The 26491-nt window shown below is 44.2% G+C and overlaps 1 protein-coding gene and 2 long non-coding RNA genes across 40 annotated transcripts; 2 read left to right on the top strand and 1 right to left on the bottom strand.

Moving 5' to 3' along the window:
* Positions 1 to 290: 290 nt before the first annotated feature.
* Positions 291 to 21008, bottom strand: LOC110968215 (thrombospondin-type laminin G domain and EAR repeat-containing protein). 38 transcript variants are annotated; one of them, XR_007946492.1, is made up of 17 exons: positions 20887 to 21008; positions 13926 to 13984; positions 13683 to 13844; positions 12991 to 13223; positions 12746 to 12836; positions 12522 to 12675; positions 10727 to 10858; positions 8305 to 8422; positions 8123 to 8237; positions 6410 to 6590; positions 5809 to 5867; positions 5544 to 5720; positions 3439 to 3617; positions 2899 to 3000; positions 1997 to 2728; positions 1446 to 1501; positions 291 to 1346 (listed from the first exon to the last, which is right to left on the bottom strand). XR_007946492.1 is itself a non-coding variant. In XM_022218052.2 (15 exons), the coding sequence occupies exons 1-15, from the start codon at positions 20966 to 20968 to the stop codon at positions 2575 to 2577; spliced, it is 1998 nt and encodes a 665-aa protein (XP_022073744.1). In that variant the 5' UTR covers positions 20969 to 21008; the 3' UTR covers positions 291 to 2574. The 38 variants fall into 38 exon arrangements, 1 of the variants encoding a protein (XP_022073744.1); XR_007946490.1 differs by having other exon boundaries at positions 291 to 1379; XR_007946491.1 differs by lacking the exon at positions 1446 to 1501 and adding an exon at positions 1710 to 1765 and having other exon boundaries at positions 291 to 1379.
* On the top strand, positions 2634 to 8275 carry LOC127537076 (uncharacterized). Its single transcript, XR_007946560.1, has 3 exons — positions 2634 to 2747; positions 5278 to 5394; positions 8151 to 8275. It is a non-coding gene; the product is annotated as an uncharacterized LOC127537076 (long non-coding RNA).
* On the top strand, positions 13758 to 25071 carry LOC127537075 (uncharacterized). The gene is made up of 4 exons (XR_007946559.1): positions 13758 to 13869; positions 20831 to 21215; positions 23177 to 23522; positions 24987 to 25071. It is a non-coding gene; the product is annotated as an uncharacterized LOC127537075 (long non-coding RNA).
* Positions 25072 to 26491: the final 1420 nt, after the last annotated feature.

Genomic DNA, 26491 nt, shown 5'->3' on the forward strand with positions numbered 1-26491 from the left:
AGTCAGAGAGGCCAGACTGAGATGGTTCAGACATGTCCAGAGGAGAGAGAGTGAATATATTGGTAGAAGGATGCTGAGTTTCCCACAGCCAGGCAGGAGGCCTAGAGGAAGACCAAAGAGGAGGTTTGTGGATGTGGTTAAAGAGGACATGAAGGTAGTTGGTGTGAGAGAAGAGGATGCAGCAGACAGGGTTAGATGGAGGCAATTGATTCACTGTGGTGACCCCTGAAGGGAAAAGCCGAAAGGAAAAGAAGGTATAAACTTCAATATATTTAGAAAATAAAGCAGAATAATGAATAAAGTAGGTTTTATTTAATGAGCATGTTTTTCCTGTACAGAACGAATCACAGACATTTACACTGAATCGTGAAGTATAAAAGTACATAGAAGTAATTAAATTACTGTGAGAGTACAGGTTTCAAAGGTCAAATACAAAATAAATATCAAATATTGAGAAAAATAAAAAATAAGAAAACCAATAAAGTAAATCAGAGGAAAATATATTTCTCTAAATTTCAGACATTAAAATAACAGATTCCTGCTGGTCTGGTTCCAGCTGAACTTTAGAACGTTTAGAATAAAAACAGATGAGAACACAGGGTTGGGTTTTAATGTTTCTCCTGAGGATAACATCACATTATTCTGATAAAACTTTATTAGTTCTGTTTAAATTATTAAATCCAAACCAGACAAGAAGAACGTCTCAGTGGTTCTGTCTCAGGTTCTAAACGGATCTCTGTCTCCTTTAAAATGTTATTATTTATTATTATTATGATAGGAATGTGTTTTATTGGTCTGTTTTTCAGCAGTTCTGATCACATGATGACCCGGTTCTGATCCAGTTCTACTACAGATCCTTCAGAAAGCTTTTCTTTGCTGCAGCACCATGAAGTCAACATTAAATCTCAGAATAGCTTATTAGGTTATTAAGAGGAAAACATTTCAGAGGTTCAGTAAAATCCTCACTGCAGTGAAGTTCAAAACATTTTATCATCCTGTAGTTAATCAGAAGATGATGATGGTTCTAGTGTTGATCAATCTGTCCTTCATGCTCTGATACATCCAATAATACTGGAGCTCAGAGGGGTTTATGGAGGAACCAGGTTCACCTGGATGGATTTAAACTGATCTGGAGTCAGTTTTACCACAACTCAGATGTTTCTCCTCCTTAATGTCATGGTTCTATCTGCTGGACTGAAGAAGTTCTGAAAAGGTCCATTAAAAAGTGATAAATGATAAAAAAGTGATAAAAAAAAGTTCTAGAGTAGACCTACCGACAACTGGAGAAAGTTCCAGAGTAGTCCTACTGACAACTGGAGAAAGTTCTAGAGTAGACCTACCGACAGCTGGAGAAAGTTCTAGAGTAGACCTACCGACAGCTGGAGAAAGTTCTAGAGTAGACCTACTGACAACTGGAGAAAGTTCTAGAGTAGTCCTACTGACACCTGGAGAAAGTTCTACAGCAGACCTACCGACAGCTGGAGAAAGTTCTAGAGTAGACCTACCGACAGCTGGAGAAAGTTCTACAGCAGACCTACCGACAGCTGGAGAAAGTTCTAGAGTAGACCTACTGACAACTGGAGAAAGTTCCAGAGTAGTCCTACTGACAACTGGAGAAAGTTCTAGAGTAGACCTACCGACAGCTGGAGAAAGTTCTAGAGTAGACCTACTGACAACTGGAGAAAGTTCTAGAGTAGTCCTACTGACACCTGGAGAAAGTTCTACAGCAGACCTACCGACAGCTGGAGAAAGTTCTAGAGTAGACCTACCGACAGCTGGAGAAAGTTCTACAGCAGACCTACCGACAGCTGGAGAAAGTTCTAGAGTGGACCTACCGACACCTGGAGAAAGTTCTAGAGTAGACCTACCGACAGCTGGAGAAAGTTCTAGAGTGGACCTACCGACACCTGGAGAAAGTTCTAGAGTAGTCCTACCGACACCTGGAGAAAGTTCTACAGCAGACCTACCGACAGCTGGAGAAAGTTCTACAGCAGACCTACCGACAGCTGGAGAAAGTTCTAGAGTAGACCTACCGACACCTGGAGAAAGTTCTACAGCAGACCTACCGACAGCTGGAGAAAGTTCTAGAGCAACTGGACAGTTGTCTGTAGGTCTGCTCTAGAACTTTCTCCTCCGTGGACATCAAGGACCTAGAACTCTAGATGAAGAACCAGATGTTCTGAGGAGGTTCTGATGAATCTTAATTGACTGATCCATCAGCAGAACTTTACACGACCTGGTTCCTTCAACCAACTGCTGCAATCATCAGGTTGTTCTATGTTCCAGAGTTTCTCAGCTAAGGACAATGGAAGTCCAGTTCCTGGACCTGGTCCTGGTCCTGGTTGTGGTTGTGGTCCTGGTTGTGGTTGTGGTCCTGGTTGTGGTTGTGGTCCTGGTCCTGGTCGTGGTCCTGGTCCTGGTTGTGGTCCTTGTCCTCATCCTGGAAGTGGTTCTTGTCCTGGTTGTGGTTGTGGTCCTGGTTGTGGTTGTGGATCTGGTCCTGGTGGTGGTCCTGGTCCTGGTTGTGGTCCTGGTTGTGGTTCTGGTCCCGGTCTGGTCCCGGTCCTGGTCCTGTCAGTAGGTCTTCAGTCTGAACACCTTGCTGAGCCTGGAGGTGGCGCTGGAGTAGATGAGGAAGCGTCCCTGCTCGGTCCTGAAGTGTTCCCAGTCTCTGCACCCGAAGGTGGGCAGACTGTGGACCGGAACGAAGCCCTCATAGCCCTGGTACCTGGAACACACCTGGACAGGTGAGTCTACCTGCGCGCACAGTGACACACACACACACACACACACACACACACACACACACACACACACACACACACACACACACACACACACACACACACACACACACACACACACACACACACACCTGTCCAGGTGAGCTGTACACACCTGTAGATGACGCTGTTCAGAGAGTACGAGTTTCCATCATGAGAGTTTGCCACAACCAGAAACTTCTCATCTCCTACAGTGAAGAACTCCCAGTCCACCGCACTGCACAACAACACAAGAACAGCACAACAACAACAATACAGACGACAACAAAACAACAGAACAGTACGAAAACAACACACAGCAAAAAATAAACCAAAAAATGTTAACAAGTCAGAAATATAACAAGACATTTCAAAAATAGAAAAACATTTTCAACAAATCCAAGAAAAAAAGTAAAATTAAACAAAAAGTCAGAAAAGTCAAATAAATGTTAATGAACTCCAGAAAATTCATAAAATGTCTCAAATGTGAATTCAATATGAAAATAAATACATAAAATGTCCTGAAGTGTCTCAGAAATGACTGAAGATTTTAAAAACTATTTAAAATGATGAATAACAAACATAGGGCATCAAATGTGGGAAATATGGAATGTCAGGGAAGCAGAAGCTGCAGGTGGTTCAGTCAGGATCCTGTTGATCTCCAGGTGAGCCTCACCTGTGTGTCAGGATGTCCTGGAAGCGGATGAAGGTCTGGGTCAGGGTGTTGAGCTCGTAGACGGTGGAGTTGATGCTGTAGATACTTGGACTGTGATCAGAAACCTTCTGACTGTTGGCCACGGCCAGGAAGAACCTGCCATCAATCTGGAACATCTCCCAGTCTGTGGCTCCGACCGTCTGCAGAGGAGAACAAACATTTAGAACACCTTCATAGAACGGGAGGTTCTACCTGTCAGTGACCAGGTGATTGGCAGAAGAACGTAGGAACTGTTCATTCACTGAAACTGGTTCTATAGGATCATCATCTATACAGCAATCCTCATTCACCTGGACAGGTAACAGCCTATCACAGGGCTAGATGGTTCTGTACATGGTTCTGTACATGGTTCAGTAGATGGTTCTGTAGATTGTTGTAGATGGTTCAGTACATGGTTGTAGATGGTTCTGTAGATGGTTCTGTACATGGTTCTGTAGACGGTTCTGTAGACGGTTCAGTAGATGTTCTAGATGGTTCTGTAGGTGGTTCTGTAAACAGTTCTGTAGATGGTTGTAGATGGTTCTGTAGATGGTTCTGTAGATGGTTCTGAGGATGGTTCTGTAGACGGTTCTGTAGATGGTTCTGAGGATGGTTCTGTAGACGGTTCTGTAGAAGGTTGTAGACGGTTCTGTAGACAGTTCAGTAGATGGTTCAGTAGATGTTCTAGATGGTTCTGGAGGTGGTTCTGTAGATGGTTGTAGACGGTTCTGTAGATGTTGTAGATGGTTCAGTAGATGTTCTAGATGGTTCTGTAGATGGTTCTGTAGACGGTTCAGTAGATATTCTAGATGGTTCTGTAGATGGTTCTGTAAACGGTTCTGTAAATGGTTCTGTGGATGGTTGTAGATGGTTCTGTAGATGTTGTAGGTGGTTCTGTAGGTGGTTCAGTAGATGGTTCAGTAGATATTCTGTAGATGGTTCTGTAGACGGTTCTGTAGATGGTTGTAGATGGTTCTGTAGATGGTTCAGTAGATATTCTGTAGATGGTTCTGTAGACGGTTCTGTAGATGGTTGTAGATGGTTGAGTAGATGGTTCTGTAGATAGTTGTAGATGGCTCAGTAGATATTCTGTAGGTGGTTCAGTAGATAGTTGTAGACGGTTCTGTAGATGGTTGTAGATGGTTCAGTAGATGGTTCAGTAGGTGGTTCAGTAGATGGTTCTGTAAACGGTTCTGTAGATGGTTCTGTGGATGGTTGTAGATGGTTCTGTAGATGTTGTAGGTGGTTCTGTAGGTGGTTCTGTAGGTGGTTCTGTAGGTGGTTGTAGATGGTTCAGTAGATGGTTCAGTAGATGTTCTAGATGGTTCTGTAGATGGTTCTGTAACCTGTAACCTGGTCAGACTGTTTCTGTGGAACCTTCAGCATTCTGCTGTCAGGAGATGAATTACAGCTGCAGGAGGTTTCATGAAGCTTTAACATGTTCTTGTGGTTTTAAATGCAGCTGGAAAGTCCCGACACTCGCTCATTAATTACTCTGGTTTCCTGACTTTGGGTTCCACGTTTTTAATCTCAGCGTGGTGAACCAACAGCTGATTTTATGGAGCTGCTTTCATGTGAATGTCTGTCGTCACATTAAGGTCTGATGAGTGTTTGAAGGTTCTCCTCTAGAAGAACAGCTGCAGACAAATTGCCAGTAGGATTTAAAGGCAGCTGTTCTAAGAATGAGGTTGAAATCCTGATGTCCTGTTAAAATCTATTTATTCTACGTTCCTCCTAAAACATTAAAAATTGAACTTCCTCTTCCTGGTTCCAGTCAACAGAAACGCTGCTCAGAAGACGCTTCTTTGTCTTTGTCACCAGGTGAGACGTTACAGGAGAACAGGTGTCAGGATGAACGCTGGCGACAGGAACACGTGTGTTGTCATGGTAACTGCAATGATCCTCCTCATCATGTCTGTCTGGAACTCACCTGAACAGGTAATAACAGCTGGAGGGTTCAGACTTTGTGTGAGCTGTTTCTGTTTTCATTTGATCATTATTATTATTATTAATAACTGCAGTAAATATTAGATGTGAGACATTAAAGTTGGGCTACAAGTGGAGCTACTGATGGACATCACACTGACCGGGATGTTCTGGAACACCTGGAAGCATCCGTCCAACCAGACGTACACGGTGGAGCTGATGGAGGTGGTCCGGCCGTCAAACGTGTTGGCCACCACCAGGAAGTGGTACGGTCCGACGCTGAAGAACTCCCAGTCGTACGCTCCGGACGTGGACAGGGTCTGGTTCACCTCAAACAGCTGAGAGACACGAGTAAGGACATGAGAAGACACCAGAGAGGACAGGTGAGACGGAAGCCGTCCACTGATTGGACAGCAGGACAGGTACCTGTGTGTCACGGTTCCACCTGTAGATCACACTGTGGATGTTGTGGTTGGAGTCTCTGGCTGAGGACAGAGAGACGATCATCAGTTCAACACGCAGAGGACAATCAGAAAGACAACATGCTGCAGCTTTGTGTGGAGACTTCAGCTCCACACCTGTTACAGGCATGTTACAGGTGTGTTACAGGCATCCTACAAGCATGTTACAAGCGTGTTACAGACATGTTGAAGGCGTGTTACAGGTGATGCAGCGTGTGATCTGACCACAGAGCAGCTGCTACAGAAGCTGTTTGTGATCTCAGTCGACACACCTGAGCAGGTAAAGGAGCAGGACATACCAGCTCTCATGTTTGTGTCAGATGAAAGCTGGTATCTCCACCATCTAGCAGGTGAAGGAAAACATCCTGGAATGGAACTGAAGGTAATCTGATCCTTTAAAAGGAGGAACCTCAGAACATGTTCTGTTTGATCCCAGAGTCTCATAGGAGAGAACAGACATACTGATAATCAGCTGATTAGATCATCAGAGGTGATTCTGTGGAGGAGTTTAGACAAACACTGTGAACTGATAGAAAGCTCCCTCTACACTCTGACTTCCTGTCTACCTCGTCTGTGATTGGCTACGACCAGGAAGCTGTGGTTGTGGATGCTGAAGGCCTCCCAGTCCTGAGCAGCGTGAGTCTCCAGAGACTGAAAACGGATGAAACGGCGCCGCCGTTGGTTCCACCGATAGATGACTGACAGTTCAGGCTCTGTCTCCCTCAGGTTGGCCACCACCAGAAAGATCTGAAGGACAAAAACATGACAACTAAGATAAGATAAGTATGCTGTACACCTGTTACACCTGTTACAGAGTTCCACCTGCAGCAGACACACTGACAGCAAACATACAGTCTGTAGGAAGATTCTAACCTCTGATCTGTCATCAGTTTATAAAATATAAATACAATACGAAATAAGTTTCTGCATCAGCATTCACCTTCTAGATCTGACTAGAGAGGCCACCAAGACTCCTATGACTCCTCTGAAGAAGTTCCATCTTCAGACTGTTCATCAACAACTGCTGTCTGTTCTTCACCAGTCAGAGCTTCATGGAGACAAAGAGGAAGACTCTGATGGAAAAAGCTCCAATTAAATGTGGACTAGAATTCACCAGAAGACATGTGGAGACTCTGAAGACACCTGGAAGAAGGTTCTTTGGTCTGAGGAGACCAGGATGGAGCTTTATGTCCAACAGACTAGATGATGTAGCAGCTCAACGTCTCTGAACCTCTGAAGCCCTGCAGAGCTTCATGCTGACACCTGTGTGTGTGTGTGTGTGTGTGTGTGTGTGTGTGTGTGTGTGTCACTGTGCAAACAAACCAACACAATGTGAACACCACAGTCCAAACAGCTGCTGAGAATCTGTTTGTTCTCATTTTAAACCTTTCAGTCCCTCTGATGTCCACAGGTCACATGATCACAGGTCACATGATCACAGGTCACATGATCACAGGTGAAGCTACTGTGATGACTTCAGTCTGTTAAACTGATTTTCTTCATGTTTTATTGAATCTGGTTTCATGTTTCAAACTCCTGCTGCTGGTTTTCTTTGACTTTGACTCTTTTTTGATTCTGTATTCATTTGTATTTTATTCACCTGCAGATGATCAGAACCTGGATCAGGTTCAGACTTACTGACTGATAGATATTGATAGTTCTGATGTTTATTGAGGGCTGCACAGTGTAGTAGTGGTTAGCACTTTCGCCTTGCAGCAAGAAGATCCCCGGTTCAAATCCCGGCCTGGGATCTTTCTGCATGGAGTTTGCATGTTCTCCCTGTGCATGCGTGGGTTTTCTCCGGGTACTCCGGCTTCCTCCCACAGTCCAAAAACATGCTGAGGTTAATTGGTTACTCTAAATTGTCCGTAGGTGTGAATGTGAGTGTGATTGTGTGTCTGTATATGTAGCCCTGTGACAGACTGGTGACCTGTCCAGGGTGTCCCCTGCCTTCACCAGAGTCAGTTGGGATAGACTCCAGCACCCCCCATGACCCTAGTGAGGATAAAGTGGTGTATAGAGGATGGATGGATGGATGGATGGATGATGTTTATTGATTGATAGATATTGATAGTTCTGATGTTCATTGATTGATAGATATTGATAGATATTGATCATTCTGATGATTATTGATTGATAGATATTGATAGTTCAGATGATTATTGACTGACAGATACTGATTGTTCTGATGACTACTGATTGATAGATATTGATTGTTCAGATGATTATTGATTGTTCTGATGACTACTGATTGATAGATATTGATTGGTGTCTATCACCTGCTCGTCGATGGTGAAATGCTTCCAGGCCCGGGCTTCCTGTGTGCTGATGTTCTGGTACAGCTGGAAGGATCCGTCCGTCCATCGGTAGATTCCTGAACCGGATCGAGAGTCCCTGGAGAAGATGGAGTGTTACCATGGAGACACAGAGGCCCAGGACCTGGTCAGGTATGTGGGTTTACCTGTTGGCTGCAGCCATGAACAGGCCTTCAGCTGGGATGGAGAAGACCTCAATGTCAAAGGTTTCTGAGCGGGTGTAGAGGTCCTGGTAGTCCTCCAGGTAGTCCAGACGCTCTGGACCTGCAGAGGAAGGAGGACCACTGAGTGGACTGACTGGGAGGGAACCACAGAGATGTTCTTCCTCCTTCCAATGGTCAAATGAAGCAGCAGAGCAAACGGACTCTTTTCAAAGGGAAAAAACACCTTCTTCTTGAATATTGGAGATTCAGTTATCAGTTATCATCTCAGACAAGCTGCTGGAAGATGACCAATAAACATGTTTAAAATGTTTGCTGTTAACAAGGATGTTCTGGTATGTTCTGTCGGTTCTGGAGAGAGTTTTCTACTCATGGCTGATATTCTGCAGCGATCACAAAGAAAGAAAGAAAACCTCTTTAGTCGTCAGGAACTTCTCTGACTTCACTGCAGTTTAAAACAAGCCGTGAAGAAGATCTCTGCTGATCTGTTTTCTGACACCTTCTACTCTGGACGCAGCTCTGACACCAACATCCACCAACAGACTCTACGTCTCAAAGTTCTGCTTCTGCAGAACAAAGTACTGTCAGGTTTCACCTGTTGGGCTCCAATTATAAATGATGTTCATCTCTTCAATCGGTAAAAGTCTGATCACAAAGTCATCTCATCTGAATAATAAAAACTAAACAAGTTCCCTCTGTCACATGATCCAATTCTTAGCTCCGCCCAACACAGCCATGATTGGATTAAAGAAACACTAACAAAACAGCTTCAAAATGATAGTCAGACGATTCTGCACTACAGGATGATAGTGAGGTACAGTCAGACCATTCTACAGAATGATGGTGAAGTACAGTCAGACCATTCTACAGAATGATAGTGAGGTACAGTCAGACCATTCTACAGAATGATGGTGAGGTACAGTCAGACCATTCTACAGAATGATAGTGAGGTACAGTCAGACCATTCTACAGAATGATGGTGAGGTACAGTCAGATCATTCTACAGAATGATGGTGAGGTACAGTCAGACCATTCTACAGAATGATAGTGAGGTACAGTCAGACCATTCTACAGAATGATAGTGAGGTACAGTCAGATCATTCTACAGAATGATAGTGAGGTACAGTCAGACCATTCTACAGAATGATGGTGAAGTACAGTCAGACCATTCTACAGAATGATAGTGAGGTACAGTCAGACCATTCTACAGAATGATAGTGAGGTACAGTCAGACCATTCTACAGAATGATGGTCAAGTACAGTCAGACCATTCTACAGAATGATAGTGAGGTACAGTCAGACCATTCTACAGAATGATAGTGAGGTACAGTCAGACCATTCTACAGAATGATGGTCAAGTACAGTCAGATCATTCTACAGAATGATGGTGAGGTACAGTCAGACCATTCTACAGAATGATGGTGAAGTACAGTCAGACCATTCTACAGAATGATGGTGAAGTACAGTCAGGCCATTCTACAGAATGATGGTGAAGTACAGTCAGACCATTCTACAGAATGATAGTGAGGTACAGTCAGACCATTCTACAGAATGATGGTCAAGTACAGTCAGACCATTCTACAGAATGATAGTGAGGTACAGTCAGACCATTCTACAGAATGATGGTGAAGTACAGTCAGGCCATTCTACAGAATGATGGTGAAGTACAGTCAGACCATTCTACAGAATGATAGTGAGGTACAGTCAGACCATTCTACAGAATGATAGTGAGGTACAGTCAGACCATTCTACAGAATGATAGTGAGGTACAGTCAGATCATTCTACAGAATGATAGTGAGGTACAGTCAGACCATTCTACAGAATGATGGTGAAGTACAGTCAGACCATTCTACAGAATGATAGTGAGGTACAGTCAGACCATTCTACAGAATGATAGTGAGGTACAGTCAGACCATTCTACAGAATGATGGTCAAGTACAGTCAGACCATTCTACAGAATGATAGTGAGGTACAGTCAGACCATTCTACAGAATGATAGTGAGGTACAGTCAGACCATTCTACAGAATGATGGTCAAGTACAGTCAGATCATTCTACAGAATGATGGTGAGGTACAGTCAGACCATTCTACAGAATGATGGTGAAGTACAGTCAGGCCATTCTACAGAATGATGGTGAAGTACAGTCAGACCATTCTAACTACACAATGAGACTGACTTTTACATATAAAGCAGTTTTTTTGTCTGAAGTCTTGAAGTAAACCTGCAGTTGTAATCTTTATTTATTTAACTTTTTTGCTGTGATTTTCTGATGCTGTAGCTTCAGTCACATTTTTTTCAGACTTAGTTTTCATTCACTGAATCAGTAACTGTGAACCTCGTCTTTCTGATCTGCTACTTCATGAACAGTGATGTTTTTCTGTGGGATCCTTCAGAGCTGGACTCACTCTGCAGCAGCGTTCTCCACGTCCGGCCATCGCAGATGAACAGACCTCTTCCCTGAGTGTCGAACCACAGCTGGCCGAGTTCTGCTGAGGAACATGGAGGACGGGTTCCCAGCGTCACTCTGGCTTCGGCCTCTGGAACAGCAAACAGCAGCTCATGAAGACACACAGACGTCTGACGTGGTGCTGAACAATCTGCAGCATTCATCAGACCTCATCAGATCATCTACAGGGAATCAGACTCAGCACATGGTAAAAAATAAAATAGAAAAAGAGACAAAAAAATAAATCTACTAAAACCAGACTAAACCCGTCAGATCAAACTGAAGATCACCAGAACATAGAACATCATCAGACCACTAAAACGACCAGAAGCTGCTGAAACATGAACTTCCTGAGATTTCTCTCAACATGTTGACGGATGAACAATATTAGACTAAAAGTAAGAACCCTCTGAGATCCTCTGTGTCCATCAGGGAACCAGATTTCAGGCGGAAGAGTTCTAATGAAGGTTTTGTAGAAACATCAGAAGGAGGCTTGAGGAATTTTGTTCTTCTAAACGACATCATGAATAAACTTCACTGACGGGTTGAAAACAAGCAGGAGAGCTTTCTGCTGCTGCTGGTTTGGAAGTTGACGATTCAGATGGAACACACCTTTACCTGTGGGACACCTCCTCAGGTAGATGGAAAGCCCCTGAATGCGACAGGTCTGTTTCACTCTGATCCCACTGAACACACAGTTAATGCAGCTTTTCATCTCGTCAGGACACACCTGAGGGGGCGGGGCTATTCAAATGAGGCCGTCTGAACAGGTGGAACTCTGATGAGGTTCTCTTTTGATCTCACTAATTAAAGCACTCAGCTGTGTTGAAATCTGAAGTCAAGTTGAGGCGGCTGCTGTTTGTGTGGAGCTCAGGTGTGGACAGGTACGTAAATCAAACACGCCCCACGCTGAGCAGCTTTAGATAAACTGAGTCAGGAACCTCAGCACACCTGTACCTGTCCACACCTGTCTGACCTCACTGGGCTGCCATGGAAACACACTTCAAACAGCTCGGCAAGCCTGGGTGTCAATCAGACTGATGTAGCACACACACACACACACACACACACACACACACACACACACACACACACACACACACACACACACAGTAGCTGTAGGTTCCTGTCAGTCACTAACAAACATCCTGTCAGTCTGCAGCTCAGATTACTGAATCACTGATACCATCACAGCCCCAAGTTTACAGTACACACACACACACACACACACACACACACACACACACACACACACACACACACACACGTTTGTTTTTCTATACCGGTGGGGACTTACCATTGACTCCCATTCATATCTAACTCCTAACCCTAACCCTAACCTTAACCATCACCAAATCAATGCCTAACCCTAAACAAACGTTTTTGCACTTTTACATTTTTTATTAACAACAATATGGCCAAGAAAACGGTGTTGCCACCCGTGGGGACCTCATTTTAGGTCCCCACCGTAAGACAAGTCCCCACCTTTATAGCAAATAGTCAGGTCAAAGTCCCCACCGGTATAGCAGAAACAAGTACACACACACACACACACACACACACACACACACACACTGACTCTAGCTGCAGTGCTAATGCTGTTAGCAGCAGGTCGCTGCATGTTTGTGGTTCCTTCTCTTTGTCTGTTTAGGTGGAATTTACAACCAGAACCAGAACCTCCTGTGGTTCTGCTGGTTCTGCTCTGGATCAGGTCTCTGTACAGGTTTCATCTGAACAGTCACAGGAGTCCTCACCGTAGTGGTAAACTGGTTCCTGCCAGTCCAGCTGGAGGGGGGTGGACTTCAGAACCGCAGGGACGGCCAGCTCGGCCACAGCTGGGTCTGAGGAAGGACAGAGCCAGGGCGTAGCATCCGATCCGGGCAGCAGAACCAGCTGACGGAGGAGGCCCTGAACACAGACAGACAGTGAGAACCAGCAGGAACCACACTTCTGGTTCTGATCCAGATCACTGACTCACAGAGAAACGGCCCCTCCGCCTTCCCCGACTGCCCACAAAGAACCTGGACCCTCTGGTGCTCAGAGCGCTGGGGAAGGACTGGGCCTGTTGACTGAGAGACACAAAACCAGTTAGTGCTGTTCCAAACCGGTTCAAGCCGGTCTCCACCAGTCTGAACCAATCTGAACCAGTCTGAACTGGTCCGAACCGGCCCGAACTGGTCTGAACCCATGTAAACTAGTCTGAACTGGTCTGAGGTGACTCACAGCTCCAGAGAAAGTCCACAGTCGACGGTCAGCGTGGCATACGGGCCGCTGACTGCCAGAACCACGGTGTGCCAGCAGTTGTCATCCAATACAACATCCTTAAAACTCTGCCGGCTCCGCCCACCAACACCAGGGAGCGTGTTCAACAAGTGGAGGCGGTTCTTGGACATACGTAACCCTAGCAACAGCGAATCAGATCCCTCCTTCACCACAGAGAAGATGTACTCATTTGTCTGAAACAGAGACACAAAGAACAGGTTACACTGGACCAGATCGAACCAGACCAGACCGGACTGGACCAGACCAGACAGAACTGAACTCGACCGGACTGAACTAGACCAGACCAAACTGGACCGGACCAGATCAGATCAGACCAGACCAGACCAGACCAGACCCAACCGAACTAGACCGGACCAGACCAGACCAGACCGAACTGGACTGGACCGGACTGAACTAGACCAGACCAAACTGGACCGGACCAGATCAGATCAGATCAGACCAGACCAGACCAGACCAGACCAGACCCAACCGAACTAGACCGGACCAGACCAGACCAGACCAAACTGGACTGGACCGGACTGAACTAGACCAGACCGGACCGGACCAGACCGAAATAGACCAGACCAGACCGAACTGGACCGGACAAGATCAGACTAGACCAGATCAGACCAGACCAGGTTCTGCTGGTTCACCTTCTGTCTCAGGTGTGGTATCTTGATGGTGGTGACCAATGAGAACTCGGAGGGGAAGTAGTCACAGTTGGTGAAGATTTGGGAGGCGGGAAAACTTAGTGATGTCGTCTCGGCACCAGCCAATCGTAGACCTCTGGATCCTCTGGACTGAACCATCTGCACCTGGACAGGGAGGACGGATTATCAGGTTTGGACCGGCGTCTGCTGTACTTTCTCTGCTCATACCTGTGCCCCGTGTCTCACCTGTGTGTGCAGAGCTTGTCCTGGCAGAGCTCTGGTCAGCAGGTCCAGAGGCAGCAGGTCTGAGGAGGAAACAAATCAGTGAGAACAAACAGCTGCAGGTTCTGGTTCTACAGTTTAATGTTCTATCATGTGACCCTGCTGTTGGTGTTTCTGCTGACGTCCGTCTGCCCAAAGACCCAACAGATGTTTGACTTTACCCTGAAGTCTGTTTGTGACCTGCAGCTAAAAATACTGTGATCAGATGTGGAGATGATCTGCAGCTGGTTTCCTCCTGCTGATCTCGATCAGCCTCAGGTGGAACATATCTCAGATCAGCTGGTTCTTATCACCTTCATGTGGTTTCTCTATCTGCAGCTCCAGCTAAAAATAAATTTCAGCTTCCTGTCCGGTTTCTAAACTGGTTTCATGTCGAACGTTTGTCAGCAGAACGTCTGTCAGCAGAATGTCTGTCAGTAGAACGTCTGTCAGTAAAACGTCTGTCAGCAGAACGTCTGTCAGTAAAACGTCTGTCAGCAGAACGTCTGTCAGCAGAACGTCTGTCAGCAGAATGTCTGTCAGCAGAACGTCTGTCAGCAGAACGTCTGTCAGCAGAACGTCTGTCAGCAGAATGTCTGTCAGCAGAACGTCTGTCAGCAGAACGTCTGTCAGTAGAACGTTTGTCAGCACAACATCTGTCAGTAAAACGTCTGTCAGTAGAACGTCTGTCAGCAGAACGTCTGTTAGCAGAATGTCTGTAAGTAGAACGTCTGTCAGCAGAACGTCTGTCAGCAGAACGTTTGTCAGCACAACATCTGTCAGTAAAACGTCTGTCAGTAGAACGTTTGTCAGCAGAACGTCTGTCAGCAGAATGTCTGTCAGTAGAACGTCTGTCAGTAAAACGTCTGTCAGCAGAACGTCTGTCAGTAAAACGTCTGTCAGCAGAACGTCTGTCAGCAGAACGTCTGTCAGCAGAATGTCTGTCAGCAGAACGTCTGTCAGCAGAACGTCTGTCAGTAGAACGTTTGTCAGCACAACATCTGTCAGTAAAACGTCTGTCAGGAGAACGTCTGTCAGTAGAACGTCTGTCAGTAAAACGTCTGTCAGTAGAACGTCTGTAAGTAGAACGTCTGTCAGCAGAACGTCTGTCAGCAGAACGTCTGTCAGCACAACGTCTGTCAGCAGAACGTCTGTTAGCAGAATGTCTGTCAGCAGAACGTCTGTCAGTAAAACGTCTGTCAGTAAAACGTCTGTCAGTAGAACGTCTGTAAGTAGAACGTCTGTCAGCAGAACGTCTGTCAGCAGAACGTCTGTCAGCACAACGTCTGTCAGTAGAACGTCTGTCAACAGAACGTCTGTTAGCAGAATGTCTGTCAGTAGAACGTCTGTCAGTAGAACGTCTGTCAGTAGAACGTTTGTCAGCACAACATCTGTCAGTAGAACGTCTGTCAGCAGAATGTCTGTCAGTAGAACGTTTGTCAGCAGAACGTCTGTCAGCAGAACGTCTGTCAGCAGAATGTTTTTCAGCACGTCTGTCAGTACAATGTCTGTAAGTAGAACATTTGTCAGCAGAACGTCTGTCAGCAGAATGTCTGTAAGTAGAACGTCTGTCAGTAGAAGGTCTGTCAGCAGAACGTCTGTCAGCAGAACGTCTGTCAGTAGAACGTTTGTCAGCAGAACGTCTGTCAGCAGAACGTCTGTCAGTAGAATGTCTGTCAGGAGAATGTCTGTCAGTAGAATGTCTGTCAGGAGAACGTCTGTCAGGAGAATGTCTGTTAGCAGAATGTTTGTCAGCAGAACGTCTGTCAGCAGAACGTCTGTCAGTAGAATGTTTGTCAACAGAACGTTTGTCAGCAGAACGTCTGTCAGGAGAACATCTGTCAGTAGAATGTCTGTCAGGAGAACGTCTGTCAGTAGAATGTCTGTCAGGAGAACGTCTGTTAGCAGAACGTTTGTCAACAGAACGTCTGTCAGCAGAACGTCTGTCAGTAGAATGTTTGTCAACAGAACGTCTGTCAGTAGAACGTCTGTCAGTGGAATGTTTGTCAACAGAACGTCTGTCAGTAGAATGGCTGTCAGGAGAACGTCTGTCAGCAGAACGTCTGTCAGCAGAACGTCTGTTAGTAGAACGTTTGTCAGCACAACATCTGTCAGTAGAACGTCTGTCAGCAGAATGTCTGTCAGCAGAACGTCTGTCAGCAGAACGTCTGTCAGCAGAATGTTTTTCAGCACGTCTGTCAGTACAATCTCTGTAAGTAGAACATTTGTCAGCAGAACGTCTGTCAGCAGAATGTCTGTAAGTAGAACGTCTGTCAGCAGAACGTCTGTCAGCAGAACGTCTGTCAGCAGAACGTTTGTCAGCAGAACGTCTGTCAGCAGAACGTCTGTCAGTAGAATGTTTGTCAACAGAACGTCTGTCAGTAGAATGTCTGTCAGGAGAACGTCTGTCAGCAGAATGTTTGTCAACAGAACGTCTGTCAGCAGAACCTCTGTCAGTAGAATGTTTGTCAACAGAACGTTTGTCAGCAGAACGTCTGTCAGGAGAACATCTGTCAGTAGAATGTCTGTCAGGAGAATGTCTGTCAGTAGAATGTCTGTCAGGAGAACGTCTGTTAGCAGAACGTTTGTCAACAGAACGTCTGTCAGCAGAACGTCTGTCAGTAGAATGTTTGTCAACAGAACGTCTGTCAGTAGAACGTCTGTCAGTAGAATGTTTGTCAACAGAACGTCTGTCAGTAGAATGTCTGTCAGGAGAACGTCTGTCAGTAGAATGTTTGTCAACAGAACGTTTGTCAGCAGAACGTCTGTCAGGAGAACATCTGTCAGTAGAATGTCTGTCAGGAGAACGTCTGTCAGTAGAATTTCTGTCAGGAGAATGTCTGTTAGCAGAATGTTTGTCAACAGAACGTCTGTCAGCAGAACGTCTGTCAGTAGAATGTTTGTCAACAGAACGTTTGTCAGCAGAACGTCTGTCAGGAGAACATCTGTCAGTAGAATGTCTGTCAGGAGAACGTCTGTCAGTAGAATGTCTGTCAGGAGAACGTCTGTTAGCAGAACGTTTGTCAACAGAACGTCTGTCAGCAGAACGTCTGTCAGTAGAATGTTTGTCAACAGAACGTCTGTCAGTAGAACGTCTGTCAGTAGAATGTCTGTCAGGAGAACGTCTGTCAGCAGAATGTCTGTCAGGAGAACGTCTGTCAGGAGAACGTTTGTCAGCAGAACGTCTGTCAGCAGAACGTCTGTCAGTAGAATGTCTGTTAGCAGAACGTCTGTCAGTAGAATGTCTGTCAGGAGAACGTCTGTCAGTAGAATGTCTGTCAGGAGAATGTCTGTTAGCAGAATGTTTGTCAACAGAACGTCTGTCAGCAGAACGTCTGTCAGTAGAATGTTTGTCAACAGAACGTTTGTCAGCAGAACGTCTGTCAGGAGAACATCTGTCAGTAGAATGTCTGTCAGGAGAACGTCTGGCAGTAGAATGTCTGTCAGGAGAACGTCTGTTAGCAGAACGTTTGTCAACAGAACGTCTGTCAGTAGAATGTTTGTCAACAGAACGTCTGTCAGTAGAACGTCTGTCAGTAGAATGTTTGTCAACAGAACGTCTGTCAGTAGAATGTCTGTCAGCAGAATGTCTGTCAGGAGAACGTCTGTCAGTAGAACGTTTGTCAGCAGAACGTCTGTCAGCAGAACGTCTGTCAGTAGAATGTTTGTCAACAGAACGTCTGTCAGTAGAATGTCTGTCAGTAAAACGTCTGTCAGCAGAATGTCTGTCAGGAGAACGTCTGTCAGTAGAACGTTTGTCAGCAGAACGTCTGTCAGCAGAACGTCTGTCAGTAGAATGTTTGTCAACAGAACGTTTGTCAGCAGAACGTCTGTCAGGAGAACATCTGTCAGTAGAATGTCTGTCAGGAGAACGTCTGTCAGCAGAATGTCTGTCAGGAGAACGTCTGTTAGCAGAACGTTTGTCAACAGAACGTTTGTCAGGAGAACGTCTGTCAGGAGAACGTCTGTCAGTAGAACGTTTGTCAGCAGAACATCTGTCAGTAGAATGCCTGTCAGGAGAACGTCTGTCAGTAGAATGTCTGTCAGGAGAACGTCTGTTAGCAGAACGTTTGTCAACAGAACGTTTGTCAGCAGAACGTCTGTCAGTAGAACGTTTGTCAGTAGAACGTCTGTCAGTAGAATGTCTGTCAGGAGAACGTCTGTTAGCAGAATGTTTGTCAACAGAACGTCTGTCAGCAGAACGTCTGTCAGCTGGAGAAACAGTTTTGCCTGAACTAAGTCTGACAGGAACATCTCAACAAGCCTGAGTACTCTGAGGTAGTACTACTGCAGTAATGAGTAGTAATTAGAAAGGAGTACCACGTAGAGTAATAGAACCACTCACAGATCTATGTTGGTACTTGGCAGAGTATTATAGATAACAATGGATAGAACATGGAGTACAGAGAGTACCACAGTGGGGAACATGAAGGAACTTTAAAGTTCTCTGATAGTCACCATAAAAAACAGTTAAACACTTTTTCAACTCATTTCTGTAAATCAAATATCTTCATCATCATTCAGTCGACATCAGGAAGTACTACTGCAGTAATCACTGACAGGTACTACTGACAGTATTACTCCAGTATTTAGTAACCAGTACTACTAAGAGTATTACTGCAGTATATAATAACTGGTACTACTGAGAGTATTACTGTAGTATTTAGTAAGAGGTACTACTGAGTAACTCTGGGTAAATAAAGTAGTATCAGAGGATTAATCATGGTTCATCTTTAAAACAGTTTCTGACTGAATCTGGTTTTAATCTGAGGAACTAACAGCATCTCTGAGACCACATGTGTGATTTACTGCTTCAATGAATGGATGAATGAAGGAACAGATGAATGGATGAATCAATGGATGAATACTGGGAGGAGGCGACACTCAGAAACTCAGCTCACATTTCAAAGACTCAGAATATTAAAGGACAAAGAGCAGCAGAGACACTGAAACAGAGACACTGCTGCCAGATCATCCCAGAGGACAGTAAACAGCATAATACACAGTATAGTACACAGTACGATACACAGCATAAAACACAGTACGATACACAGCATAATACACAGTACGATACACAGCATAATACACAGCATAATGCACAGTACGATACACAGTACGATACACAGCATAATACACAGCATAGTACACAGTATAGTACACAGTATGATATCAGACTCAGCAGGAGTCCACAAATCAACTAGTTAGCCCTGAATTAGCTTCTGGAAGAAGTTAGCTCAGAGTTAGTAATTAGGTTTAGTTAGTTTAGCATTAGTGTCTCGCTCTGGTTAGCTCTAACTTAGCTTCTCGGTCTAGGTAGCATTGAGTTGGCTTCAAAGGTTCAATACTTGTGAGTTTGAAAGTTGTTAGTCATAATTAGCTTCTGAGTCTGGTTAGCTTAGAGTTAACTTATAAGCCAAGGTCCAGTTTACTGTGAATTACCTTCCGTGTTAGCATTACCTCTAAATCCAGTTAATGTGGAGGTAGTGGGAGGTTCTGGCAACACAGAATTAGCTTCTGGGTCCAGTTGATCAGGTTCTGGTTTCTGATGCTTGCAGTTGGTCTCTAGGCTGCTAACTCTGAGCTCTAGGCTCAGAGTTAGCATCTGTTAGCTCAGAGTTAGCTTCTGTGACATAAGAGTTAGCTTCTGCAAGCTCAGAGGTAGCTTCTGTTAGCTCAGAGTTAGGTCAGCATTAACTTATGTTAGCAAGCAGTTAGCTTCCATTCGCCTTTGTTACCTTCTGCTAGCACAGGGTTAGCTCAAAATTAGCTTCTGCTAGCTCAGAGTTAGCTCGGTCGGAGTTAGCTCAGAGTTAGCTTCTGCTAGTACAGAGTTAGCTTCTGTTAGCTCAGAGTTAACTTCTGTACGCTCAGAGTTAGCTTCTGTTAGCTCAGAGTTAGCTAGGTCAGAGCAAGCTCAGCGTTAGCTTTTGTTAGCTCATAGTTAGCTTCCATTCGCATTTGTTAGCATGTGCTAGCTAAGAGTTAGCTCAAATTTAGCTTATGCTAACTCAGAGTTAGCTAGGTTAGAGTTAGCTCAGAGTTAGCTTCTGCTAGTACAGAGTTAGCTTCTCTTAGCACAGAGTTAGCTTCTGTTAGCTCAGAGTTAGCTTCTGTTCACTCAGAGTTAGCTTCTGCTAGCGCAGAGTTAGGTAGGTAAGAGTGAACTCAGAGTTAGCATCTGTTAGCTGAGAGTTAGCTTCTATTCACTCAGAGGTAGCTTCTGTTAGCTCAGAATTAGCTTTTGCTAGCTCAGAGTTAGCTTTTGTTAGTTGAGAGTTTGCTTCTGTTAGCTCAGAGTTAGCAAGGTCAGGGTTAGCTAGGTAAGAGTTAGCTTCTCCGAGCTTAGCGTTAGCTTGGTCAGAGTTAGCTCAGAGTTAGCTTATTTTAGCTCAGAGTTAGCTAGGTCAGAGTAAGCTCAGAGTTAGCTTTCGCTAGGTCAGAGTTAGCTTCTGTTAGTTCTCACTTGGCTTCTTTTAGCTAAGAGTTAGCTTGTTAGCTCAAAGTTAGCTAGGTCAGAGCAAGCTCAGAGTTAGCTTCTGTAAGCTCACAGTTAGCTTCTGTTCACTCAGAAGTAGCTTCTGCTAGCTCAGAGTTAGCTTCTGCTAGCTCAGAGTTAGCTTGTGTTTGCTCAGAATTAGCTAGGTCAGAGTAAGCACAGAGATAGCTTCTGCTAGCTCAGAGTTAGCTTCTGCTAGCTCCAAGTTAGCTTGCGTTATCTCAGTTAGCTTCTGTTACCTCACAGTTAGCTAGGTCAGACTTTGCTAGGTCAGAGTTAGCTTTTCCTATCTCAGAGTTAGCTTGCTCAGAGTTAGCTCAGTGTTAGCTTCTGTTAGTTCTGAGTTAGCTTCAGTAGCTGACTGCTGACATTCTGCCTCTCTTTTTTTTATCAGGTTCCTGCTAAAACATGTTTACTGCTGATCACAATCCACCAGGTGAGCTAGCATACCTGTGCAGGGTCTCCAGCTGTGGCCTCGGATGGTGGTGGCGAGTAGTAGACAGGTGAGCAGCAGCGAGCGACATGCCGACATCACGCTAGCGTACCGTGGACAGCGCAGGTTGGACTCCTGCTCATCGTCCTGATGGCCTGACGACACAAAGACGAGATCAGCTGACCCTCAGAGTCTGGGATGGAACAAGAACCTCAGCAACACACCCATAGACCCACCTGTAGACCTGTAGATCCACCTGTGGACTCACCTGAACTGAACACACCAGTGAAGCTGTCTTCCTAAAGCTGAAGAACCTGAAGGTCTACAGAGGTTCCCAGGTCTGCAGGTAGTCTGGAAGTTACTGGTGGAAATAGTAAATGTTTATTACATCCAGTTGGAGCCTGAAGTCTCGTCCATCGATCAGTGAAGCTTCAGTTTAACTTCAGTCCAGATTCAGCTTCTAGGCCAACCTGAAGAGAAACAGCAAAGAAGGAGTCATTTTAGGGGCTCTGATTAGTGGTGCTATGACTCCTTCTAGACCTCCTGATTAGTGGAACTATGACTCCTTCTAGACCTCCTGATTAGTGGAGCTATGACTCCTTCTAGACCTCCTGATTAGTGGTGCTATGACTCCTTCTAGACCTCCTGATTAGTGGTGCTGTGACTCCTTCTAGACCTCCTGATTAGTGGTGCTATGACTCCTTCTAGACCTCCTGATTAGTGGTGCTATGACTCCTTCTAGACCTCCTGATTAGTGGTGCTGTGACTCCTTCTAGACCTCCTGATGAGTGCAACTATGACTCCTTCTAGACCTCCTGATTAGTGGAGCTATGACTCCTTCTAGACCTCCTGATTAGTGGAACTATGACTCCTTCTAGACCTCCTGATTAGTGGTGCTATGACTCCTTCTAGACCTCCTGATTAGTGGTGCTATGACTCCTTCTAGACCTCCTGATTAGTGGAACTATGACTCCTTCTAGACCTCCTGATTAGTGGAACTATGACTCCTTCTAGACCTCCTGATTAGTGGAACTATGACTCCTTCTAGACCTCCTGATTAGTGGTGCTATGACTCCTTCTAGACCTCCTGATTAGTGGTGCTATGACTCCTTCTAGACCTCCTGATTAGTGGAACTATGACTCCTTCTAGACCTCCTGATTAGTGGTACTATGACTCCTTCTTGACCTCCTGATTAGTGGAACTATGACTCCTTCTAGACCTCCTGATTAGTGGTGCTATGACTCCTTCTAGACCTCCTGATTAGTGGAACTATGACTCCTTCTAGACCTCCTGATTAGTGGATCTATGACTCCTTCTAGACCTCCTGATTAGTGGATCTATGACTCCTTCTAGACCTCCTGATTAGTGGAACTATGACTCCTTCTAGACCTCCTGATTAGTGGAACTATGACTCCTTCTAGACCTCCTGATTAGTGGTACTATGACTCCTTCTAGACCTCCTGATTAGTGGTACTATGACTCCTTCTAGACCTCCTGATTAGTGGAGCTGTGACTCCTCAGATGTTTCTCTTCCTCTGTTCAGTTCTTGTCCATGTGGAGCCATGATGCAGACGTACAGCGTCCTCCATAATTATTGGCACCCCTGGTTAAGATCTGTTCTTCAGCTTCTAATAAATTCATTTTTTTCTAAATAATATAGGACCACAATGAAAAAAGAGGCAAATCCAACCTTTAAAACAAGGGAATTATTCAGTGGAAAAAAAATCACACATTAAGAAATAATTCTTTTACATCAAATCATGTGTGCCAAAATTATTAGCACCCCTGACGTTTAGACTTTGTACAACCCCCTTTTGCCAACAAAACAGCACCTCATCTTCTCCTATAATACATTTTCTACAATTTTCAGTGTGAGAGTATGTTTCTGCAATAAAAATTGAGTTTAAGGCTTTCAACACATCATAACCAGGGGCGTCAATAAATATGGAGGGCGCTGTAGATAGAACCAGTCCACAGGTCCAGGACTGAGAACGTTTTAGTGATTTCAGTTTATTACATGCTGCTTTAAACTCAGTCTACAGAACCCTCTTTGTTCTTTTAAACAACCAACACTGGGAGAACATTGGAAAAAAGAGGAGGAACACTGGGAGAACACAGAGAATTTTGAGAGAACACCGGGGGAACACAGGAGAAACATTAGGAGAACATCAGGGTTTGGTTTTAGCTGTGGATTAAAACCTGATCTAAATGATTCTGAGTAACATAGAACATTTTTGACAGAACATTGAGTTTTGAGCTGAATCTGAAAGTTTTTTTATTTTGTATTTTTTTTGTTTCTTCTCCAGAATCTGGAGTTTCGTTTCTGAGCTTCATCAGGTGAATAAACTCAAACCAAACCTGCTTCAGTCGCTGAGGAGGTGCTGCTGAGTTCTCGTCGGTTCTCTGGACATCTTTGGAGACGTTCTCCAGAAGTTCTTCTTGCTGTGGCCAAACTTGTAAAATCCTCCGGGAACAAACTGATGAAAAACATCCAAGAATCCAGTTCCGGTTCCACCGTTCTGATGTCTGTTCTCTTCTTCTGGGATGTTCATCTAGAGAAGATCTAAGTTCTCTGGGTCCCCTCTAAAGTCCAGATAAAAACATCTTTAGGTTCCGTCTCCAGGTTCCTGTCCAGCCTGATGCTGCCTCCAGGTGAGTCTACCTGCAGGTGAGTCTGAGCAGACGGTCTACCTGCTGCTCGCTCGCCCACATTTAAATATAAAAGGGTGGGAGGAGCTGAGGAGAGAGAGGGAGGGGGAGGAACACCTGATGATTCACAGATGAAAGCTGCTCCACAGATCCCATCAAACGGGACGCTGTTGGTTTAATGGATGAAGCTGCATCAGGAGGAGCTCAGGGTTGGTAGAGGGTAGAAGGAGGCACAAAACAAACATGGAAACATCATCTAATCATCTCCTCCTGAACCCTCTGAACCCGTTCTAACTCACTGAGGTTCATTTCAAACGTTAAACTCTGAACTGATGCTGTCTCCTCAGACTTCTGTGGAGGTTCTCAGTCATCAGGTCCTGGTCTTGGTAGGAGCTTCAGCTGGTTTCTCCTGAAGCTCCTTCCATCTCCTCATCCTGTAGATGTGTTTCTATCTCCATGTTTCCTCTTTACTCTGCTCATCATCTGTAGAAGGAGCTGTCACTTTGTCAGGTTTTTTGTCCTTTTGTGTCTTGTTTTTGTCGTTTTTGGTCTCATTTTTGTCATTCTTTTGTCTAATTTTTGTTGTTTTGTGTCCTTTCATTTGTGTAATTTTGTGTCTATTTGTTGTTGTTTTCTGTCTCATTTTGTGTCACATTTGTGTGGTTCTCTTCTTGTTTTATGGTGTTATGTCTCATTTTTGTCATTAGTGGAGTAATTAGTAATTAGTGGAGATTTATGTCTTGCTTCTGTCACTTTGTTTTGTTTTTTTGTCACTTTGTGTCTTTTATGTCATGTCATTTTGTGTGTTATTTGGGTCGTTTTATGACTGTTTTCTTTTATGACTATTTTTTAGATTTCATGTCTTGTTTCTGTCATTTTGTGTCTCTTGTAGATGTTTTTCTGTCTCCATGTTTCCTCTCTACTCTGCTCATCATCTGTAGATGTTCCTCCATGCTGGATGGATCTCCACCAACCTGCTCCTCCATTCTGTGTTTCTGCTGTGTTTATTTTAGTCTCTCTGAGGAAACACTGCCTGCAGTTCAACCTAAACTCTCTGAATGTTTTGGTCTCGGCTGAGTCGGTCCTGGAGAACCAGAACCAGGAGGAAGGTTCTTGTTCTGGTTCTCCAGAATCTGCTGCAGATGGTTTATTTTGTAGTCTTTTTATCTGAGATATGAAGTGATTTAGATAAAACCTGATGATGCGTTCATGGACCGTCGTAAAGTTGAGAATCCAGTAATCCTCCGTTTTTAGAGTTTCTGTTTAATAATTCTGTGGGTTTTTAAACGGGTTTTAGGTTCAGAGTTTGGGTTAATGAACCATTAAAACGTTTTATTTCCACACATGTTCTCTGTGTCATGTGTTCAGTCCGTATGAAGCTTCTGTCACATGAACTCACAGCTGCTGCTCTCACTTTACATGTATGATGGGATGAACACGCCTGTTCTCTCACATGGGATACTGAAGATAAAACACGCTGAGATGAAACAGAAGAAGTGAATGATCTCAGTCTGAATCTGCAGCAGACAGGAATTCCCCAGGTGAGGCAAAGCTCCGCCCCCTACCTGTCTGACCCGCTCCACACACACACTCACAGTTTTATGTGTTTTATGGGGACGTGTTGCCTCGTGCTGCATTGTGGGAATTGAAGTCAAAAAGTAAAACTTGTCCCTAAAGTTTTATCAAATACATGAACCGAGTCAGAATGAGGTAGAAGTACTGCAGTGTACAAATACTGCTGCAGTTTAACTGCTGCTGATCAGATCAATATCACTGATCGGTTATTGACAGACTGATCCTTTGGCTGGAGGCTGCAGGTGAATTATTTACCTTCATCCATCCACATGTTCCTGCAAGAACCTGACCAACAGCAGAACCGACTGCTAGAGAGTGATGGAAGCCTCCAGATTAAAAATAAAAATGTTTTTCTGATGATGAACTTCGTGATCTGCTGATGATCTGGATGTTCCTCCTTTAGGTTCTAACAGCTGGTTCCATCACAGGAGAACATTCATCTGGATCTATTTATCTCCTGAGCACAAACACAAATTCTCTGATTGAATCTGACCATTATAATCAATCACCGGAGTTTCAAACAGGAAGTCGTGATTAGATTTACAGAATAAAAGAGTTTTTATAACTAAACTGGAGTTAACTTCACCTGATTTATGAGAAATAAAATCCTACAAACATATAAAACCCTTCAGTAGCTGTGGTAATAAACTGGATAATCCTAACAGCATCAACACAACCAACCTGCTTGTATAGAAACATCATTTTATTGTGAAATAAACCCGCTTCCTGTTTGTAGACTCCCTATTTGAAGCTGCTGTATTTACCTGAACAGGTAACCAGGAGGCAGGTTCAGACATGAAGCTCAGCAGCTCTTTGATCTGCAAACCTCATGACCTGAGAACCAAAGAAACTACTACAGCTAAACCTGGTTAGTTTAAACCTGGTTAGTTTAAACCTGGTTAGTTTAAACCTGGTTATAGGTTAAACCTGGTTATAAGTTAAACCTGGTTAGTTTAAACCTGGTTAGTTTAAACCTGGTTATAGGTTAAATCTGGTTAGTTTAAACCTGGTTAGTTTAAACCTGGTTAGTTTAAACCTGGTTATAGGTTAAATCTGGTTAGTTTAAACCTGGTTAGTTTAAACCTGGTTAGTTTAAACCTGGTTATAGGTTAAACCTGGTTATAAGTTAAACCTGGTTAGTTTAAACCTGGTTAGTTTAAACCTGGTTATAGGTTAAATCTGGTTAGTTTAAACCTGGTTATTGTTTAAACCCAGTTAGAGTTTATACCTGGTTAGAACAAGAACTGTGATTTTAGATTTTAATTTTTATATCATTTTGCATAAAAATTGCAGTTTTTCTGTAATAATCACCTTTTAAACTATTTCATATATTTACTATGTATATTAATATAAATGTATTGATTTTATTTAAATATTTGTTTAGACAGTTTCTTTGT

This window comes from Acanthochromis polyacanthus, chromosome 14, assembly GCF_021347895.1.
Source record: "Acanthochromis polyacanthus isolate Apoly-LR-REF ecotype Palm Island chromosome 14, KAUST_Apoly_ChrSc, whole genome shotgun sequence".
NCBI classification, from domain to species: Eukaryota; Metazoa; Chordata; class Actinopteri; family Pomacentridae; genus Acanthochromis; species Acanthochromis polyacanthus.

Excerpts from the sequence above, each read along its gene's own strand:
- LOC110968215 (XM_022218052.2), bottom strand. The coding sequence starts at position 20,968 with ATGTCGGCATGTCGCTCGCTGCTGCTCACCTGTCTACTACTCGCCACC. Across the intron at positions 6,591-8,122 it reads ATTTCACCATCGACGAGCAG|ATCTTTCTGGTGGTGGCCAA; the intron begins GTGATAGACACC and ends TTTGTCCTTCAG. Across the intron at positions 2,729-2,898 it reads CTGAACAGCGTCATCTACAG|GTACCAGGGCTATGAGGGCT; the intron begins GTGTGTACAGCT and ends GGTGTGTTCCAG.